Below are 23929 nucleotides of genomic sequence, written 5' to 3' on the forward strand. Positions count from 1 at the left end.
GATTGGACAGCTGGCTCCTCGCCTGATCTCAACTGGTGTGGCTCCGCCCTCCGCCTCCTGGAGGGAATATAAGTAGACAGTAGGTAGAAGAGTAAGGAGCAGCAGCAGGCAGAGAAAAGTGGCAAGAAGTAAGGCGCGACAGTAAGAGCAGCAGCTAGCAGAAAGAAGCAGAGGAGCCATTAGCAGAAAGGAAGAAGAAGAAGCGGCAAGCAGATAGAAGCGGCGAGTAGGGGCAGAGGTGGAAGGCAGGTCGCAGAGCGGAGAACTGAGAACACATCTTTAGGTTGCAGATCACAGATCGCAGTACACGGAACACATCACTGGGGCACCTTGGGTAGACACACCCTTAGTTCACAGGATGCAGGATGCACCTTTAAGCAGAAGCAGCAAAACTAAGAAGACATGGATCTCTGAAAGTGTAATCTCTCTCTCTCTTAAGCAAAGCCTCTCTCTCTCTCTCCCCTCTCAAAGCAAGTAAACCTCATTTCCTCTATCCTCTATACCTGCGCAAAGTGTTGCTGCAGGCGGTGACAAATACCTGTGGATTTAGCACTGCAGAGAGCCAGCGACAAGAAACAAAGAGCAGAACAGTAGGGGAAGTAACAGAGATGGGGGAGCTTTAGGTCAAAAAATAAATTTTCAGTTAGGAGGAATAAATTCAGGAAGTCTATTGTAAAACATAATGACTATAGCTACTAATAATATATATATGCTTGAAGATTTCTAACAGAATAGATTTTTAAGTGTTCTTATCACAGAAAAATTCTATCAGATAATGAATATGTTAGTTTGATTTAGTCATTCCACAATAGTACACATTTCAGAATATCATGTTGCACTCTGTAAGTTTAGATGAATTTGTCAATTGAAATAACTAAAATGTAAAATATAGCAATTATCGTTTCAAAAAAAATCAACAAATGGATGCTAAGTTTGTGGAAAGGAGATCTTACATACCATCCAAATATGCATAATGTAAATATGCAATATGCATACATGATGCTTATTAATTAAAGGTAAAGACAATAACACAGAAGAAATTTGGAACCAGAACACCTTAACCAATGAATGAGGTGAACATTCCCATTAATGAGACCCATGAATATCATGTGCTATCTGATATGATACACTAAGAAGGAAACTATATCACTTCTTTGATATCCCTGTAAAAATGATGAACCAGCCTTAAAATGTGTGAACATCAGAAAAACACATTCTATAAAATATCTGGCCTACACTCTTAAAATAGGCAAAGTTTATGAAAGAGACTGAGAAATGTTCTGGATTTAAAAAGACTAAGAAGACAAGACAAATAAAAGTGATATGTATTCCTGGACAATTCCTGGAATGGTATATAAGCCATTAGCTGGACAGTTAGGAGCAATGGAACAAAGTCTGTACATTGGATAATATTAGATAAAAGTTAACCACGATTTTGATTTTTATACGTGATTTGTAAGAGGAACTCCTCCATTTTAGGAAATGCACACTGACATGTTTAGAGGAAAGCAAATGTCACGTCTATGTCTTTTTTATTAATCTTTTTAAACTATCTAAAGTGCAATGCTGAAACCAAAGTAAGCATTTATGTAGCACTTCTAAAAAGTTGTATGGGCTATTTACTATTATTTATTATGCCTTCTTAAAAGCATCTTTAAAATTTCCAAAAATTGAGAGACTGGAACTGTGATGTATCTGAATGACCATATTCATATTGACAACTAGATTACATTTGAATATGAAGATAAATGGTTAAAAAGCATATTTTATGTTATACAAATCTGAATATATTTTAGATATTTCAAAATATGATTAAAGTATTTTAAAAAGGGGAATTTTAAAAATATTTCTAAATTTCAATACATAGTAAATTTTGTCCAAATACACTCTTTCTTATTTTCTACTATTATGAAAACTTATAGTTTATGAATGCCATCATGGTAGATTAATTTATGAAAAGACATTTAATGGGTGTCATATTTGCAGATATGTCCTTTAAAGATTAGTTGAGAGTACTACAGCGTTTATGATCTAGTCTTATTTTCAAAAAGATAAACTCTGGCCCGTAAAATATTCCCTCTTGCTATTCTTTGAGTTTGAATCATTAATAATATGTGTTGCCAAGAAAAATATTAATATCTTAAAAATTAGGTTACATATTAAGGACCAATTATTAAAAACCTAAAGTAAGTAAATTATTCCCATTTATGACTTATCACCTGCACTGTAACCAGAATGCTCAGTCTAATCCTCTTTTCTGATGTTTCTTGCATAGCCCTTTGTTTCCAACTACATCCTAGACAGTTTTTTCTATCCGTCACACAAGTTACGGATTACTTTAATTGGCTTCCTCACCTGTTGTTTCCTAAGTCATACTTTTCTCAACTTGAATATTCCTTCACTAATAAAGCTAACTTATAGTGGAGGTAGAAGGAAAATTAAAACCCTGTTAGAAAATCATTCCACTGAAGATTAGACTCTGCCTTAAATGGTACCTAAGTAATAAGTGGTGATGATGGTAAACTTTTTGTTTACTTGGGTTATAAAACTATAAGGATGCATACCCATGTTTATAGACATTTGTCATAGCCAAACTATGGAATCAGCCTAGGTGTTCACCAATGGATGAATGGATAAAGAAAATGAGGCAAATATACACAATGGAGTTTTATTCAGCCATAGAGAAAAATGAGTCATGTCATTTGCATGAAAATATATGGAATATGAGAACATTATGTTAAGCAAAATAAGCTAAAATCAGATCAAAGGTGGTATGTTTTCTCTCATATGTGGAAACTAGAGAGGAAAAAGGAAAAGATATGTGGTGGGATCCTATGAAAATCAAGGAGAAATCAGTATACTATAGAAAAGGGACAGGGGTGGCAGGAAAAAAGGGAAAGGGAAATATTGGAGAATGATATGGCCAAATTACATTGTTATTTTGTATGCATGTATGAGTATTTAACAACAGATCCTACATTATGTACAACTATAATGCACCAATCAAAACAGTGTGGGAAAAAACTGTAAGGAAGAATTTTCTCCTCAGTAAAATCTTAAATTGTAATGAAGATAGAAAAATTTTCAAAGATATGAATCAGGAAGAGAGATAAAGGAACCCATTACCCATAGGTTTTAATAATAGGGCTGGGTGTGTAAGGGTGGGTTAGAATCAATTGTGTAAAATTTAATCACTACAACTTTGAGTTTAAATATAGCAGACTTCTTAAAATCGTTTCTCCCACACAGTCATCTACTATGGATATGATGTGGTGAGGCATAATCTGAGTTTTGATTATGTATATTCAGATTGTAGGATTCAAATAACATGATCAGTTTAGACAATGCTGGATTTTCTTGCAAGGTCTTAAGTTCTTCCTCTCCTCACTCTGTAGAATATAGAAGAACTGAACACCTGCTGGCAGGTTAGCATCAACTTTATTGTTTTCTACAGTTATAGGTCAGCTAAAAATTAATCCTATCAAAGAGGCATGGTCTAGGTTGAGTTTTATGAGTGAGAAACTAGAACAAATTCCAGTATTGGGGCATAACCTAGGTCAAGAACTAACCTAGGAGATTAGAGGACAATTAGAGAGGTCTACTTGGCATCATGAAGATGCCAAACTAGAGGAAAAAAAAAAAAAAAAAAGAAATAATAAAAATAATTGAAGACAAATGCTGAAAAAGATTTTAGATGTTCCATAGAGATTTCCCCTCTAGTACATGGAAGATTGAGACTAATGTGACAGCTATATACTTGCCAAGATTGCACAAATTTTATATAAAATACAATAATAATAGTAATAATGACAATAATTAAATTGGTTAAAAATTAAGTAACTGAATTCAGTATGAGAAAGGAATCCCCAGTGCCTGAACCAAAAGATGAAAGTTAAGAGTGCTAAGCATATGATCTAATAGAAATATGCTCTAAGGGGATGAGCATGGTGGCACTTGCCTGTAATCCCAGCAGCTCAAGAGGTTGAGGCAGGAGGATCTAGAGTTCAAAGCCACCCTCAGCAAAACCGAGGTGTTAAGCAATTCAGTGAGACCCCGTCTATAAATAAAATACAAAACAAGGCTGGGGATGTGGCTCGGTGGTTGAGCACGCTAGAGTTCAATCCCCAGTATGCACCTGCCTCACCAAAAAGAAATATGCACTAAGGGACTATATAATATGGAGAAAATGGCTAAGGAATATGTTGTAATGGCTCACATAGCCCAACTGGACTTGGCTTGTAAGAATGGCAGAAATTATGAGCTATGTGTAAACACAGTACAGGCGTTCCCTCATGTTAAAGAGATTAGAAAAACTTGATTGAAGAGCCTAGGCATATGGTGAGGTAACAGGTCTCCCTGGGTTCTTAAAGAAGAATTGCTCCTCCAGAAATGGAAACCCCAAGACTTTAATATTTTCTGCTGCTAAGGGATGTAAATTTCTACTACCCACATGTTGCCATATTCCCAAACTGAGAAAATTAAAATAAAAACTAATTCTGCAACAATGAGTGAAATAAACATAAAACCAGTCTATTTGGATATTTCTGTATGTAAAGGTGACCATCATTCCATGGGAAAGGGTGGAGCATGTGACAGAGTCACAATATTGGGCTTCCAATAAGACACTTCAAATCAGATAGTGCAGAGGTAGACTAAACAATGAACTTTACCTTTATAAAGAACTTAAAGTATTAAAATAATTCTGAAGATATTATAAAATATGCTTGCATGATTAAAGAAATGATCAACACACTAATGAAAGGACAAGGGTGTGAGATGTAAGTTTAAATTAAAAAGAACTTTTAGAGACCATTGAAATGAAAAATGATGGACTTTAAGACCCACAATGACCTTGAAGTTAGCACAAAGAATTGATTTTTTTAAAATTTAAAAATTACTGACAAAAGGAATGATAAGAGCCTAAATGTCTATTGGGTAATAAAAGAATGGAGTAGTTTGTTTTAAATATTCAGGTAGTAAACAGAACTAAAGCAACAGATAAACATCTCCTATGTACTATGCACTTGACCTTCTTCCCATGACTTAATCCTCTGAAGAACCATCTAATGTCATTACAATTTTAAATAGTACAAAACTCAGACTCAGAAAGATTAAGCATCTTGCCAAAGGTTATTAATTAATAATTAATGGTAGAGCCAAGGTAACTAACTAGGAGTATTTTCAGCAAAGCCATTTATCATTTGGATGCATTGGTAGCTGAACTTACAGCACTTTATATGAAGTTCATAGTGGAAGGATTAGAAAACAAGTCCATGGGGAGTTTCCAAATCTAGTACAGCTTCATTATTATTTAAGCTCCAGTTTCAAGTAACAGTAAGTCAGTGAACGTAAAGTAAGGGTAAGAAATTTATCAAAATGAAATGTTTGGGGAATTAGGTATTAGCTGGGAGCCTTAGTGTTTAGCCATAGAAGATTTCAGTGTTCCTGTTTCTCTCTCCTATCTGCTGCCCCACCTCCTTTCATTCTCTCTGGATGTCTAAACATTTTCCCAGTTTGGTTTAATGTCAGTAGTTATGAGTAGAGTCCTTTATAGTTCCTACCCAAAGAGAAAAGATGATTTTTGTCCAAGCCAACCAGATGGACCCTGGTGGTGACTCCAATATCCTGGAAAGTTTCAAATATATCATAGGTTAGTTTCTCTAGAAATAAAGCCTGAAATGAGAACTTTTGTACAAGTGATTTAGAGAGAGAATGCTCTCAGATGAAACTACAAATGAAAGAGACAAGATAATAGGGCCAGGATAGAAACTAAGTTGGGTGTGGGCTCAGCTAAAGTCTACCCTCAGACTCACCCTAAGGAGGTTTAATGGCCCCATAGCATTTCTCTACCTGAGGCAATTGGTTCAGATTTTTATTTCTGCATGGTTACTCCATAATGGCATGAGAACCATCTCTGGATGGGGGTGCTATATACCTTCCAACTGTCTTTGGGTGCGGATGTTCCCATTGGCCAAAAGAAACTGCATTGGATGTAGCTCTAAGCTATTAAACAGCTATTACTCAGATAGAGATCATTACCTAAAGAAATCTGGCTGGGGCACCAAGAGCATCTTCTCTACCTTGTTTATCCAAGGACTATGTAGTGCAGTTGATAGGGACCCTGTATTTGACTTCATGTGGTTTACCTATTTCATTTATACTTAGAAATAGGGGTGTTGGCTTGGAGTCAAATATGAGAAGAAAGCACTGAAGGTGTGCTAGACAGAGATGATAGATAGGCACTATTCCAACCAAGTCTCTTGCCTATGTGGATTTCATTTCTTTTGTATGTCTCTGGAAAATTCCCTAGAGTTTTAATATAATACTTCCTAAAACTAAATAAAAATTAGGATTACATATACACAGGTGTACCTCAAAGATATTGTGAGTTCAGTTCCAGGTCACTGAAATAAAGTGACTAATAGAATAAAATGAGTCACACGAAGCTTTTGTTTTCCTAGTGAATATAAAAGTTATGTTTACACCATATTGTGGTCTATGAAATGTGCAATGATATCGTGTATTAAAAAGTCAATATACCTACCTCAGTTAAGACTACTTCATTGCTAAAAAAGTGCTAGCACTTATCTAAACTTTTGGAAAATTGGACTGGTACACTTGCTCAATAAGTGGTTGTTCCAAACTTCAGTTTCTAAAAAGCACATCTACAAAGTACAATAAAGAAGAATGCAATAAAATGAGCTATACCTATATTACATGTGCATGTATAAATGTGTGGCTTAGACATATACCTGCCATCTGGAACTCAGAAAATCTAGTCTTAAATTTCTAGTCTTTTCCATAATTTCATTTCCACTTTTTGTGTTAACCGTAATATCATTGGGCAAGCAGGCTTGAAGCACTTGAACTGTCTTTAATTTTTTACTGTTCATCTTCTCACTCAATATACCAAGAATCAAAAGATCTTATACATTCTCTCACAACATGCAAACCTTCTTCCCATTTTATCATCCTTCTGGTTCCAGCCCTCATTTTATTGCACCAAGAATTTCTTAACTGACCGCCTTCTCATACCAATTCCTTGCTTATAATAGAATAATATTTCTAAGAAACTTTTTAAATTACATCATGTCTTAACTTAGAATCTTTAAATTTTTTCCTCCTTTTCCTATTGTCCTAGTTTTCTTAGATTCATATTTAAGATGCCCAAGTAATTTTGACCTCATTGGGTGCTGATGGTGCGCCAGTGGATATTGTCCATTTGTAACATTTTTATAAATTATTCTACCTTGCCTTAAAAGAGTAGTGTATCAAATTTGTGAATTCAAGTTAAGATGTGAAAACATAGAATTGAACAAGTAAATTTTAACAGGTAGAATTTAATAAGTTAAAATGTCACATTCAGAATTTAGTTTTTAAAAATAACATTTGTATAAGGTGACTTAGCACCAATACCAAAGTTGGAAAAAATGTTATTTTAAATTCAGCTTAGTGTGGAAAATGTGATAATAACTAAAATTTTTTAAAACAAATTAGATATTTTTTAAAAAAAGAAATAGTGTTTTAGACTATATCATAAGAAATATAACAAAACCTCAGTTAGCCTTTTTATCACTGTGTTCAAAATACCTGACAAGAACAACTTAGAGGAAGGAAAATTTATTTGGGGGTCAGGGTTATAGGGGTCTCAGTCCATAGATGATGACTCCATTCCTGTGGGCCTAGGATAAAGCAGTACATCATGGGGAAGGGCCCAGGGGAGGGAAGATACTCAGTTCCTGGTGGAATTAGGAAGCAAAGAGAAAGTTAGGGACTTCAGGAAGTACCGCCCTTCTAGGGCATGCCCCCAGTGACCCACTTCCTATAGCCTCATCCCACCCAGTTAGACTGTTCAACCTAGGATGGACTTATTAGGTTACAGCTCTCATAATCCAATCATTTCACCTCTAACTATTTCTGAATTAACAGAAACTGTTGGGAGACACCTTGTATCTAAACCATAATAAGCACATTTTATTGAACTCTGACTAAATAAATCCTTTCCAAGCAAATTCTGACACAGACTCCATACATATAAATAATAAAATGAAAACTATTTTATTAAAGCCAAGTGACCTGGTGTTCTTCCTTTCTGCTTCACTGCACCCATCCCTGTTAGTCCTTGAAGCCTCTCCATGGGACCTTATCTCTTCCCAGTGTTTATAATCCACAGCTCTAGGTCAAGGTTACAAAATGTGTTATACTCCACTGTTAGTCTATATCTAAAATATTGCAGTAAATCTTTGCTGCTATACTGTAAGTGAGCAAAGCTACAGTCTATTTTGGAGGACAGTCAAGTAACAGTTAAGTGACTGAAAACCATGTTATGGGGTTTTGGGTTGAAAGAAATGGGACTGTTTAGTGGGAAAGGTCAGAAGTATTAACAGTGATATAATATTGGTTTTATGTGTATCAAACATTATAATAAGGAATTATTTCCATATTAAAATGTGGAATTGTCAAGTAGAAAGCCCTCCTGAAAGAATGAATGGTTTAGATGAAAGGTTTGGGAAAATTCAAAGGCTAATTCCATTGATTCAGTCCTTTTTTCATGATTATAGGTATGTTTTTCACTAGTTTACATAGTTAGGGATATATATGAGAACTGCTATACCTAGCCCCCAGGTGTATTAATTCTTAGAATATTTACTACTTACTGGATGTTCACAATGTCCCAATCACAATAGTAAATGGTGAGGATAGGGATGTGAACTAGACAGGATCCCCTTTGACCACCTAGTAAGAAAAATTAACATTTCACAAAAATTGCAATGCAATGTTAGAAGTGCTAAAGGGAAATATAAACAAACGTTATGGGAAACAAAAATGAGGAACAGCATGAGCCTTCTCAGGGAATCAGGGACAGCTTCTCAGCAACTATCTTCAGTGGGTCTTAAAGACGAAGTCTACCCATTGGTGAAATGGTGAAAAACCCCACTCCAGGTGAAATTAATGCTTTTTACATATACTGACACATGAAATCATTTGGAAAAAGGTGAAAAACATTATATATGACTGGGAATTAATGTGCCTATAGATGAATGAGGGGATAATAATGGAAAGGTGTTCAGGGGTGATAGGGGAGATTTTGAACACTGAGTGACAGTTATCCCACCTTTCATCCAACTGTATTTATGACAGACTGTAGTGGTGGCGTATGGAGAGGTAAGAAGTGGAACTAACCTCTATAAAATCCTGAATATTGCATTTTCCTATACTGTTAGTATATACAGAGAAAATCATTACAGAGGAATAGAATATTGCAAGGGAAGCATGGGTAGAATAGCTTTGTTATATTTTTCAATTATTTTAGAAACATAAGAATCTTATTTTATTGCTGAATAATCAATGAAAAGTAATCTGGAGTTTTCTCCCATATAATTTTCATTCATAGTCAGATAAAATAATGCTGTGGAATTATGAATAAAAGATGAACTAAATGATGCTAAATAAACACTCTCTCTTTAAACCATTATGTCCCATTGTCCTGTAGATAGAACTGTAGTGTCCTATATATAGAATTATGGGACATGATGGGTTAAGTTTTCTCTTTAATGTTTTTTCCCTGGTGATGGAAACAAAAGGTCTGCAATGTTAGTACATTAAAAAAAAAAAAAAAAATACTGGATGCCATTTATAACCCCTCGCTAAAAATGATTTTGAATTTTCTAGTATGTAATCATTCCTAGACATGTAATAAATTGCTATTTGAAATAGACATAAATTAATTTCAAAAGATAAATATTTAAGGAGCAGAAGCAGATTGAAAGTGATTTTATTCTGAAGACTTCTGCCTTTTAATTTGAGACTAACTTCAATTTTATGGGCCTTTCAACTGAAGTACTGAGTGTTACATTGTTTTATAACCTACTTCAAAAAATATGTTTATCTTATTTCTAGCTTCTACTGGAATTGGGAAAAAATCAGATTGAGAAACAAAAGTTGCTTACTTTGATTTTCACTAACATGACTGTTATGGGGCGCAACTTAAGAACAGACCGATCACCACTGAGAAGTCCAAATTTGAGAGTCTTTATTAAGCCAGCTGACTGACTGTCTCACACAATGCCCCAAAAAATGGCTATTGAGAGAACAGCCCCGACCACAGGGTTGTAGGGGTTCTTATACCAAAAATCACATTAATCATAAGTGTCTGTTGCTATGATTCGAAATTACACATTAACATCATGAGATCATTGACAGAGGGGGAAGTGGGTCAGAATGACCCTTACCTAGGTACAAACTAAAGAATGGTTACTAACATCCACACAATTACTGTTTACATGGTACATTGTTTAGGAGCAATAGGAATCAAAAGAGAGCAATTCTTTACTACATAGGAGTTGCCAGTATACTTGGTTGACATATTATTAAACATGTCACACCAAGTAACTGATGATGGGCACAGAGGCGGGGTGTTCCCATGGGAGAAGCTTATTTCCTACATAACATGGAGTCTCAGAGCAAAATGGAGTCTGTTTAGTCATTTCCCTTAGAGTCTGGCCTATAACATTCTCATGGAGTCAGATTTGTCAGTCCATCACAATGACTACCACAAGAAAAAAGAATTTAAAGGAGGCATTGGTTGTTATAATATTAGGCATTGTTATATAATACGAGGCAACACGTTGTTGTGTGTCTTAAAGTATCACTTAATGTCACATTTATATTATTTCACTTAATGTAAGTTCCTTGCACTTTTCATTTAATATCACTTCTGTCCAATTCATGAAGGCAAAAGAAGCAAGTTAAAAAGTTAAAGAAACCATTATCCTTGATCTTCATATGATTCTGGATGCACACTCCACTTCGCTCTCTGTACTAGGATGCAAATTACCTTGCATTATCTATTATTTAGGAAGTTGTGTGTAGGCTATAAAATCATAGCATGAAAGGAGGAAAATAACACAATTTCATATGAAAATGTTATTTCAAAAAAGAAATAAATTTATACTTGCTAAACTATATCATTTTAAAATTAAATTTTAAAAAATTGAAATTTCATAACCAACTCAATCTTTCTTAAAAGCAAAGGAATTATTTATAAATTAGGGACAACTGCCTGGTACTGCTACATTCTCCACTAAGATACTACTCATGATTCTAAATATAAAAATAGTTTGTTGAAACATCACTACACTCACAACATCTTTATTTACTTGACCTTTTTGATTTAGTACTTTTTTTTCTCCATGCTCCCAAAAGCATACAAACACTGTTTGGGAATAGTTTTGTTTGTTTAGTTTGCTGAGCTGAAAATTTTACATATTTTATTTTATTTAATACAACAACCCTATAGGTATTGACACTATTGTTAATCTCATTTTACAAGGTGTCAAAGCTATAGATATGTAGTCGTTGGCTCAAATTTCCAGTGATGCTGGAATACAGGCATAAGCATTCTGACCCCAGAGTCCATGTTCTCAATTACTATATAATATTACTTCTGTATGTCTTCTAAATATATATATAGTATAATTTTTTTTAAATCCAGCTTTTACCCTATGTTGTGAACCTTTAAATTTATTTATTCATTCAGTTACTAAATATCCACCCATGTCATGTACTGGGGATACACTTGTATAACTATGTACTCATGTAACTCATCTAGTAATAAGGGAGTAGATGAAGAACACCAGGTCAGAGGAGCACTACAGAGGACTTAAGTCCAGGACTGAAGAGGCACCGGAAGAAGCACTATGCAGAGAGTTATGTAAGGTTTCCTAAGAAAAGTCAGGCCAAAACTAAGTTCTGAAGAATGTGTAGGCCGTAGCTGGGTAATGATGAACTAGAGTTGAAAGGGCATATCAGGCGGCTGTATTTGTTTGTCTCAAGGCTAGAAATAGACAAAGCATGGAGTTTGGTGGACCTGTAAGGAGGGCAGTATGGTGGAAGAGTAGATGTAAGGTGCAAGTTGGAACAGATGAGGCTCTGAAGGAGTCTGAAGGAGACATGTGAAAAGGGTCTAGTGTCTAGGGAATGTCATGTTCACATTTGCACTTTGGAAAGGTCATTCTAATGATAGCATGAATTGATTAGGAATGGCTTGGTTAAGAAACACTCCAGATTAGAGTAAAGGAGACCTGTTAGGAAGTCATTAGAGTGAACCAGGAAAGAGATGATGATTGACTAAATCAAGGAGCTACACCAAGGATGGATAAAATGCAAGGCAGATAGATGAGAAAGAAGATTTAGAAATAATAACTTTTGGTGAATGAATTTAAGAGTTGAAGGAGAACAGAGACGTATAGTGGGATGTCTAAATGTTTACCTTGTACAGTTTCATAGGTAGCAGCACTGATTACCAAGAGAGAGGACACTGAATACTGATGAGCTCTGAAGGAAAAGCTAATAGATTCAAAGAGATTAATCTGAGGTTTCTAAGTTATATCTGAATGGAGAAAGCAAGCAGGTGTTTGTGTATATTATGAAAATTGGGAGAAAGGTTTGATGATAAATAGTTTGAGGACAGAGTTCTTTCCTTACTGATAGTTTTTTTTTTTTTTTATGAGTTAAAGTAAGTATTTGGCATATAATATCTGAGATTGGTTGAATGAGTGAATTAGCATTGCATATTTTGCTTTGGTGGGTAGAAATCAGAGATCTTTAAAAATTATATAACTGGAAAAATATTTATCTTAGGGTTAGAAATGGATTTTTAGAGGAATTATGTAGGTGGTGTAAAAATTATCTAGGGTGACTTGTGCCAGTCAAGAAAAGTTTTCATCTTCCCTCACCTGCCATCCATGCATCCTCTTCCCTGTGTTCCAATTGTTCTCCTTACTTCTACCATCAATCACATTATGCCTACCCAAGTTTTGCCCAGTTGCTGAGCCACAGTAATAAGATGTAGAATACATTAAGAAATGAATGAAAAAAATCAATGAAAAAATCTAATAATTAAATGATTAAGAACGTGACACAGACTATTAGAGTTGGATTATTGTGTTAAACTAGTCACTCACATACGCATATACTAAGCTAATGTATCAACTCTACTGTCATATTCTGCCTTCTTTCGACTCTTTCCAGAAATATACCCCAGATTCTTCCCTAAAGGCTTAGGCCCCAAGGCAGCAATGTTCAGAGGTGGGTTTTTAGGAAGTGATTACATTGTGAGGGCTTTAATCCATTACATTGTAAGGGATTAATCCATGGAGAACTGAATGGACTATTGGAAAATGGTAGAAACTGTAAGCAGTGGGGCATGGTTGGAGAAAGTAGGTCACTGTGGGTGTGCCCTGGAAGGTTATTTCGAGTCTCCAAGGATATTTCTCTCACTATTTCTCTCACCCTTCCCACCACTTCCTGGCTGCCACTAGCTGAGCGGCTTCCCTTTGCTCTGTCCTTCTGCCTGATATTCAACCTCACCTCAGGTTCAGTAATTAACTGACCATGGACTAAAACCTCTGAAACCATGAGCCAAAATAAATCCCCTTTCAAGCTGTTTTTCTTATGTATTTGTCACAGCAATGAAAAACTGACTAAGGTATATATCAAACATTACACTGTATTCAAAAAGCAGAAATATATTTTAACATAATTAAGATTCTTTCATTATTGAGGTGAAATATAATTGGATTTTCTAATATTAAACCAAAGCAGATATGTGTGTGTATGCCTGTGTGCATGTGGATAGTCAGATAGATACAGTGCTGAACAAAACTGGACAGAGTGGTCTTGTTGAGCTTGGAATAACAATTAACTAAAGACTTTCCCAAAATAATGCATGTATACACACAGCTGTGCTTTGAAGAAGAGAAACATGGTCCTTAAAGAGTGTATCCTGTTAGGAGATACTGTCACAAAGCTTGGACCTTCCAAGAAACTGAGGCAGTACCAAAAATCCCTCTTCAAATCCCGATTCTTGCAAACAAAGCCAAAAGATTTCAGACATGTTGCTCAGAGTAAAAAGGAATGAGTTTACTGAAGGGATAGGAAAAAGGAGGGGGACACTCTCAGGGAGAGTGGGTCTTCTCAGAGAGGAGGAGACTGACAACATGCATCTCCTACTCTCCAGTTTTATTGGGAATCCCAGAGAAGTTTTCAGAGTCCCTGCAAGATCCACTTCTTGACTTTTGACTGACAGCAAGATGACATTAGATTTAAGTCCCCACTGCCCTGGGAACTCTAGGTTACCTTAGTCCATGCTGACTGGTTCTGATTGGATTCTTAACCATTGTCTTACATATCTTATGGTTGAGAGGAACTATTCTTATCTCCCAGAGTTTCAGGATCTGGTCACATAAGTCTCCTGGGTTCCTCCTATGGATATTATATTGGGCCTGCATTACTCCTGAGTTAACAGGTAGTTTGCTGAGGAATGTGACATATCCTGTCCACTTAGCTGGGGCAGGGCTGTAGTAAATTGCTTCTTGGAAAGGGGGTCAGCACAGGAGGCCCATGTCATAGAATTTTTCTCTTAAGATGGTGTTTCACCATCTTCATCTGCCTGTTCCCTAACAATGACTGAGAAAGGAAAACTGAAACTTTCCTTCACCACCATTATGACTAAGCAGTAAGCAGGAATATTTCACACACATGGGCGCGCGCACACACACACACACACACACACACACTCGGAACACCCTATGTGATATTGCCCTGCCCCCTAATAAATGAAACCTTGATTCCTTTTCAAGAAGTTGCTCACTTTCTAAGGAAAGCAACTTTATCACTGTCTTTTTCATTTTTAATATCCATGGAAATATAATCCTTGCACATGTAATAACCACATGAAGAATTGCTTTTGGGGGACAATGTGACTAGTTAACAAACTAATTCCTTTTTCTAAATACTTAACTATATTCATGTAGGATGTGTGGTTCTTTCAAAGTTTGAAATTCTCTTGCAAGCTCTACAAATAAAGATATTTTATTTAATTTATACTAATCTATTATTCTTCTGATTTGATGTGATCAGAAAGGTAAAGGAAGTCTTCCTTTCCAAGGTTTGAGCTGAGATCTAAAATATAAGTTAACTTTAACTCAGAGAAGGATGCTGTTAAAAAAAAATATTGAACAAACTGAAACATTGAAGTTATGATTTAAATTGGATGTGACTATTTAATACTGGAAATGTAATGGTTCTAATATCTGAAAATGATCAGAACGATAAAAACCTGAAAGAAATATTATCTAGAGGCAAGAAATGGAGATTCACAAAAACATATTTGAAAATAGATAAATAAAACAGAAAAAAAATTACTGATACTTTGCAGAGTTTAACTTGTCCAATCAGTTAATTTAATAAGAATAAAATTTTCTCTAAATCTTGTAGGAAGATTTCTTTTCCCCCAAATATTCAATATTCATCCATGCAAGTAGAGTTGTTAAATGAAGTTTATGTGGAATCGGTTTGTCTATTCACCCATATTTGTTCTTGGCATTTACTTCTATTTAGGCATTGAGGAGACTATAGTACTTTATTCCAGAGTTAATAGCACAAAGACCAGTCTTTCATTTGTTTATACCAATATGTGTATTTTGAGCATCTGTTCTGACAGATGGACTCTATCAGCACTATCATTAAGGTATTCCCTTCAATATAAAGCTACAGTAAAAAATACAGTAATGTATATTTTATCTATGTAACTATATACACATATAAAATGCATATATGCAACACATGACTATAAAAAGAAATTAAGTAATGTATGTGTATACTTGTATGTGACTGCTATTTCTTTTTATAGATGTGGTTGTTTGCTGGCAAGGGCATGACTTTTCACACTGGTACTTAAGATAGGGATAGCAGTAATAATGTTCTTTCTTTTTTCTCCTAAAGGAAACTTGTGAAAAATCTAGATTTGCTTTGATAACAATATGAACAGATTAAAATGTGGCTGTGAACTTTACAAAATGATCTAGTTAAAGCAGCATTTGAATAGCAAATTGCCCACATTTCTTTAAAATGATCGAATTTGCAAAAGGCTTGTGAGGCTCTCATCTATTGTGCGAAGCACAGTCTAGTTGTCCACTCAGCAGGAAGGCAGGAGGGCCCTGCTTGGCTTCTTGGGGATTGGAAGAGAGAGAATGCACTCACCCAGATGCTTAATTTGCTTCCCATGGAAACATTCGAACATGGCTTTTTCACAACAAAGGTCCAAATAAACTTTCTGAAAGAAAGATGTCAGTAAATACATCAATTAAAGTACTGTTTTCTTTTATTGATCAGAGCAAAATCACTTATAATTAGTTGCCTGGCTTTACCACAACTCTATTCATTAATGCAAAATGTTTGGATACCACAAAATATTTCAGGTAGTTTGCATTTTAAAATGCTTCTCTCTTGTTTTAACATTTTATTTTATTGACAATTAAGTAAAGCTATATTCTAATAAAGCACAGTCATGATTATTTGTAATAAAGGAAAATATTTTTCTCATACTAGTTGAGCAATAAATTAATTGGAAAGCAACTTGTTTTTCATACCAAATGCTTTTCATACTCAGATATCTGATATTATGTACCAAAAGTATAGCAAAGACTGCATTGTGTTTTAAACTTTATCTAGACACAGTGATTTTAATTTTCACTTAAGGGTTAGGGAAGAATAAAATTCTAGGTAAGGTTCTTAAATGGTTAATTTACAAATTGTCAGTTTCTGCTCTCTATGAGAAAAAAACAAAACATGATTAATTTAAACAATAGTTCAAATAAGTAGTTTCAAAGTAATTGTTACAAAAGCCAAAATGAGTTTGGACCTAAATGATACTGTTTGCTACCCTCATTGATTTCAATCACTAGATAAAACTCAAAAATACATTTCATGTTTCCTTTCAAACATATATTGGGAAGTGAACGTTGACTTTCCAAATATCCAATAATGCTACTTAATATGTTAGCAACAAAATATTTCTATAAATTTTATTAAAATGCAAAGCCTTAGAAAAATCCATCTTTAAGATTGGTGATACACAATGAATAATTTAGTATCTTCTCTAAAATATGTTTTGTTGGAAATGTGATTTATTCAGCAATGACAGGGCGATTAATTATGGGAACACAGAAGTGCTAAAATCAAGATCATTCAAAATATAAACAAAGAAAACTGGGAGAAAGGAGAAACCAAATGAATGTTTTGTTCAAAACATAAATTTATACATATCTACTTCCAAAATATTTTTAAGAAAAATGAATGGTTTAATTTCATTTGCACACTTCTACTTAATTATTTGTAGAATCCTTTTAAAAAGTCCACTCTTTCTCATATACATTCTATTCTGGTCTGCCCCTTGTTCCTTTATCGAAAATTAAGCTCAGTCTGAATTCTCTAAGATATTCTCCCTTGCTATCTCCCTAAGCTTCTACCCTCTATATCCTCTGTCAAATCTTGAGAAAGTGTTTTACATATATAAATTTTGTTTAATTTCTAATCAAGTTACCTTCTTAATCTCTGATACTTTAATTCCTGCCCTCATGCTCCATTTTAATTACTCTTTGAAAATCACCAAGGACATTTGAGTTAGTACAGCCAATTGCTTCTTTGCAACTCTGGTTTTTAAACACCAGAATTTAAAACCTTGTAGAGTCAATCTTGATTTCCCCTTGATTTTTAAAAATCTTTTGCTCTTTCTAACTCCTTTCCTCATTGCCTATCAGATGACAACCATGTTAGAATAACTATTAAGTTCTGATGCAAAGTGATGTAAAGGACACTGGCTGTAAGTAAAGCTGGGAAGCGTAATTAAAAAAAATCTCTAAAATCAAAGGATAATTGTTCAGCAGATTATAATAATAAGCAGTATATAAAATGCTAAACATACCTCTTTAACACAATCAATCCCAGTCAACAAGTCCAAAAATCAAAGCAAAAACTAACTCCTGACTATTGTATCAGATTTTGAGTCAACTCTAGCCTCAAGCAATTATTTCCAAAGAAGCAGGTTTGAAAAGGTAAGATTTGCTTCAGTCAGAAGCTCTCTAAAGGCTCCCAAATGGATGCTTGGTCTGCACTGGGATGCTGAAATGGGAAAACTACAATAAGATTATAAAGGATGTCTCTGGTGATGTTCCATCTGTCAAGCACACAGTCTTAGGAAAACTGCAAAGGTAGGACATGGACATGAGCAAAATTTTTGGGCCCTTTTGAACAACAACAAATGAATTGTATGTATTTATACCTATACGCTTTTGAAAACATTATTCATATTATCTGGTTTTTGGTTGGCTTGAACCCTTGTCTTGATGTAAAACAAGTGCTCCAAGGTAGCAAAGAAGTTTTCAGATTTTGCACTTCTCACTTGAGGGATCCCACCTATGTGACTAGTGGCAGAGGTGTCCTTTTCAGACTGGATGGGTAATGAAGTAGCTATGTGAAACTCAGCATGTCACCTAGAAACTTTATTCTCCCATAAACTCCTGAAAAAATATCTAGCAAGTGCATGGCATTTTAACACTGGAAGTTGCAAAGTTATCTAAGACATGTCAGTTGTTACAACCCAAGTCCCCCCGACACCCTGCTTAGCTTTCTATTAGGTCCTCTCCAACTGTGATTATGGCCATGTGCAGATTTCCCCACTAATCTTGAACAGCCATGTTTACAAGTCAATGTGGCAAATGGCATGGAGATACTTTTTTCACATTTTTAAAAATTTTTTATTTTTTACAGACTGCATTTTCATTCATTGTACACAAATGGGGTACATTCATTCATTTCTATGGTTATACACGATGTAGATTCATACCATTTGTGTAATCACACATGTGCATAGGGTAATGATGTCTGTCTCATTCCACTCTTTTGAACTTTAGGTTATGTAGAAGGAAATGAGAGGAAGGGGCACGGAGATTTTTAAAGCTGCTCAAGTCTATCATCCGGTAGCTTTTTACAGGGATAAACTACCTTCAGCTAGGATCCCTGTTTTTCTGGAAATAACATAATCAAAAACTTCTCTTGAATCTCATTAGAAGGTACTTTGTCAGATACCCTATTTTTCACATACCCCAGTTAAAAGACAATACATAACCATATTCTGTACTTCTGTTCCAGTGGAAGATCCTAAACAGAGACTCAGGATTGTCCTAAAGCAGTTAGTGCATCTTTTCAAAGATCCTCAGGTTGAAAGGGAGACTACAAAATGTGTTTTCTCCATCCATGAACTACAGGTCAAGGTTCCCAGATGCTTGCAACCACTGAGTGATAATTCCCTTCTTGATTCTTTGCCTGCTTTTCTTGACTTTTTTTGACTCTCAGTTTCTCATTGATGAAATGAGGTTCTTAAAATTCGTCTGACCTTGTTATTCTGAGTAAGTCAGGAGTATCAAAAAGCAAATATTATATAAACCTATTGATATCAACCACTTCTCTTCAAAATTCTGAGTAGGATGAGATTTTTTATTTGGGTGATTCCACATGGAACGGGATTTGCCTAGGAGATACTGTCCAAGGCTTTCTTTTATCACCTTGATCTCAAGATTTGTTTACTGTATTTTGTCTTCAGTCTCAAATATTTCAATGTAATGATTCATTTGACAAAAGATTGAAATTCAACAGCAAAGAAAAAAGTTGTAAGGAACACTTTTGGCAGTTATCAAAGAGTTCAAGGTTGCAGCTGATGCAAGTAGTGAAGATCTGACAGATTATGTGGCAATTTATTCCAACCTTAAGACTTGGTCTCCTCCTTGACAGAGACTGAGAAGCCTTGAAGGACTGAACACTTTTTCTGTGGTGTTTCGATTCTGTGTCTGCTCATCTTCAAACCTTAATCAGCCGAAGTTGCTGAAATAACATCTTACTAAATTACAAAAATTATTCCTCTCTTGTCTAGGTACTTTTTTGACTATTATTGCAGAAACAGTTAAACTTTGACTGACCTCTCTTACTAAAATGCTATAAAAATGGGATAGTAATTTAACTCAGTGTAAGAGCACTTGCCTCATATGCATGAGGCCCTGGGCTTGATCCTCAAAACCCCCAAACCCCAAAAAAGCTACAAAAAATACTTCCCTTCTTCCTTAAGACAGAACATTCCTTTGAAGTTCTTTTTGTACCACAGAATTCTAAATGAAATCCTACATTTAACTATATTCTAGTTCATTTTCTTTCACACTATGAATTAAACTGATTGGTCAGTTTAATTATAAGACTTTAATTAAACTGGTTTTGTTAGTTTTAAATCATTTTTCATCAAGCATTTTATACCAGCAGTTTGTTTCCCTATGGTCTGTATTAGTCAGTTGCTAAGATCTACAAAACAAATGAAAGGAAACATTGAAAATCAACCTGAAATTTAGCCTGTGAAATAAATACCTGGGTGAGTGACCAGCAAAACTGTTAGATTGACTTGTACAGATTAAAATCATCAAATGAATGGCAACTAACTCCTCTCTTCATTTTCAATATGGAAGAAAGGCTTTTGAAGAGAGAGATATTTCCTTAGATATAAACATTCCTAGGTTATAAATCATGCTCTTTCTTAACATATTTGTGATGTTGGATTTTACTTTTTACTTCTCTGAATTGGAATGCTGATGACTATGAGACTGTCATAATCAGAAGTGTGAAAGGACTTACACAACACCATAAGCATAGGCAGTATCAGAATCCAGTCTCTCAATTCCTGATCTGATATTATTTCCATACACTGTGAGCTCCTACACCATGGCATTGAGTCTGCCAATGATCAAAAGATAGGCAATAATTATATTTTCAAATAAATATTACTGATTTATTATTTCTGTTATCTAAATAAAATTTGTAAAATTAATGGCTATTGCTTTTGTCAGAAGCTATCAACAATTACTCTTTTTATTTCTTCAGCAATATTTTTTGAGAGACAACTGTTTTAGCAACTGGGAAAACAGCAAGGAACAAATAGATGAGGTCCCTGCCCTCTAGAAGATCACAATCTATGGGGAAGACAGAGAAATAAATGCTTCCTATAATAACCATGTGTTAAAACATAAATAAAATAATGAATAAAGCAGGGTAAGGGGATGCAGAGAGGTGGAGATGCTAACAGATATGGGAGTCAAAGAAGGCCTCTCTGGGGAGGTACCATTTGAGCAAGATCCTGGTGAAGTGAGGGAGAGAGCTGGAGAACATGTAGAGGTAAGAGCAATAGGAAGACCCTGGGATGTGGGTGTCTGTGGAAAGCAAGTTGAGCTTGGTGAGTAGGGGAAGAAGAGGGGGGGAAATAGGCCAGAAGGGTAGCTAGGGGACAGGTCATGCAGTATTTTATAGGTCATGGTAAGACACATAGATCTCATTCTGTGTATGAAATTCAGACTTGAAAATTAATATATCATTAAGAAATTCAAACTCACATGTGTGATATTCTAGAATATATTAATCTTAATAATGACTTTTTATGATCTTAAATAAATAAGGCCTTTTATCGGTATTTGGATATATCTATGTCCTAGGAACCATATGGATTGTGGAAATGAAAAGAACCCTGAAAATTCAGTTAATTTTACTTACTTTCAGTACAAACACAAGTCATTATGTTTTGATTAAATGTAAACTTGGCTAGTTTAAAGCAGATTTTTTTATTAAGAAAGTGACAATAAATTATTCTTGAGGAACTCTAAAATATTAAATAACAAAACTGGAAACCAGATTCTTTCTTCTATTCCCCTTCCAGTTCCCACTTTATTAAATATAGACTTGGTCACATTATTTAGCCTGACTGAGGTCAGTTCTCTCATCTTTAAGGTGATGATATTAGTAAATCTTCTTTAGGTAACTGACAAGAGAGTCACTGAAATCATCCTTGTGCAATGTTTGGAATAGCACCTGATACAGTAAATGCTAAGTAAGTGTTTCTATGTGCTTCCAATTTTGTACATTAAGCCACCACACGCATGCCTCTTCCACTTTATTCTAAAAGTAATGAATTCCTGAGTTACATAAATTCTCTAAAAGAATTTTTCATTGAAATATGTCCTGTGAATTTTAAATCATTTGCTACATTTTTTCTTTATAAAACAGCAAAGCAGTGAACTGCTTCAGTGTTTCAAGTGAACCAATGTAAACAACTGGTATATAATATCATTTAAATTAATTTTCTGCATATTCTAATAGTTTAAAAAAAGATGCGATCCTTCTAAGATAGAGCATAATGGGTGCTTAAAAATAATTACACAAAGTATAAAGTATGTTATTGAAATAGATTGGAATTAGCTAAGATATACACCACCTTCTTACATATAAAACATTTTTACTTTTACTATGTTGTCTAATACTCAATTCTTTGGGAGTAAATGGGGCCAAGCCCCATTTTACAGGTAAGGAAATGAAAGCTCAGAGAGGTAACTATCTACTCAGAGAGGTAGATAATAGCTGGAAGATAAAAGTTGAAATTTGAACCCATGACAAATTCTATAGAAATATGTTATATAGAAGTTCATAAAATATACTAAAATTAAAGGTAAAACTGTAGTTACATAGAAACTTGAAATCTATTTAACTTATAGCTACAAATCAGACTTTGAATAAGTAAAGAAAAGAAGTGATTTTGTTTACCATAATTCCCCTAACTTCATTCAGTGAGGATTCAGAGTGACTAGCAAATGCAAGAAACTCTTAGATATTTACAATAAGTTAATCATACCAGAATGTTTTGTAAAACTTTTCCAATTTTGGATGAATGACGTTTGAATAAATATTTTATATGAACTTATTCCTTATTATCACTTGTCACATTCATAGTCTCTCTACAGTGCCAGGAATAAGGTTTGAGTAGATATTAGGTATCTTTTTAAGTGAACTTAAGGAGTAGAATTTTCAACTAATTTTAATTTTAAAAGTCAGAACACACACAAATGAATGTTATTAATTTATTTTAATTTCTTTTAAAATGAATAATAATGTAAAAAGGATTTAGTTTTTAATCAGGAAAAACAATGTTAATTTTTCAAATTGGTTTTTGACTTTGATGTAGATCTCTTTCTTCCAATATATTTTTTTTAAAAGAAGCTTTGTAGTTTTTCCCATTTGGAATCTAAGTGAATATGAGAAAAAGAAAAGGGATAAACATCATGAAAGTACTATAATTTGAGAAAATAACTTGCGTAAGTCCATTGAATCATAATAAAATTATGTTATTACATTCTCTACCTCTTTGGGTTAATGGCAGTTATAGAAGTTGAAAATCAGGCTTAAAGAGCAGGGTCACTGTAATTCGTTTATTAAAACATTTTTCATTCTCTGACTATAAGATTGCTTTTTTTTTTTAACCATTATTGCTCCAGAGAACATAACTTAGCGACTTTGAATTTCCTTCATTTTTCTCTTCTACTTCAAAATGATTTCTTATTTTAGAAGCTGCCAAGAAAGCTTGATGGGAGAAATGACCTGTTGTCAGAGTAGCAATTTTGAAAGACTGTACTCTTCGTGAACTGGGGCAAACCAAAGTCCTTTATCTCTAACCTGGGAGTGATTCCAGGAGGAGTTGATGTGACTCCAAGTTGAGGTTATGTAATTGTAGGCCTTCTCTCAGCCTTTGTGACTCCACAATATGTAACTAAAACTCTTTTTTTCCTGTTTTAGTTACTTGCTTCTAGAAAGAAGGAAGACATTTCTTCTGGTGACTTCTCTTGTCCTTCTGACCCTTTAGTCTATGTATGTCAGACATTTTGAGCACTCACATCTCTTATTACGTGTTCTGTTTTTTCTTGTTGTTCTTTGTTTCCATTTCTTTCCTGTGCTTTCATTCTACTGAACTGTTTAACTTCACTACTCTTTTCTTCAGTTATGTCCAGTTTGCTGACACCCATATTGAATTAATTTCAAATATTTATAATTCTAGAATAATGATTTTATTGTTTAATTTATTCTAATCCCCTGTTGAAGTTTGCTATTTCTTCTTTCACTATGTCTATCTATAACCTATTTATTTTTAATATATTAATCATGGGAAATGTGAAGTCTTAATCTACTGACTCTAATTTTTGGATCGTTTTTCTTTTACAATTGATTATTA

At 34.4% G+C, this 23929-nt stretch overlaps 1 protein-coding gene across 1 annotated transcript in view; it reads right to left on the bottom strand.

Moving 5' to 3' along the window:
* LOC124982850 (60S ribosomal protein L23a-like) overlaps positions 1-23723 on the bottom strand; it is a 69057-nt gene extending 45334 nt beyond the window's left edge. The window contains exon 1 of the mRNA XM_047549750.1: positions 23595-23723. Within this exon, the coding sequence (XP_047405706.1) occupies positions 23595-23723 (129 nt within the window). The remainder of the gene's footprint in view (positions 1-23594) is intronic.
* Between the last annotated feature and the right edge of the window lie 206 nt (positions 23724-23929).

This window comes from Sciurus carolinensis, chromosome 4, assembly GCF_902686445.1.
Source record: "Sciurus carolinensis chromosome 4, mSciCar1.2, whole genome shotgun sequence".
NCBI lineage: Eukaryota > Metazoa > Chordata > Mammalia > Rodentia > Sciuridae > Sciurus > Sciurus carolinensis.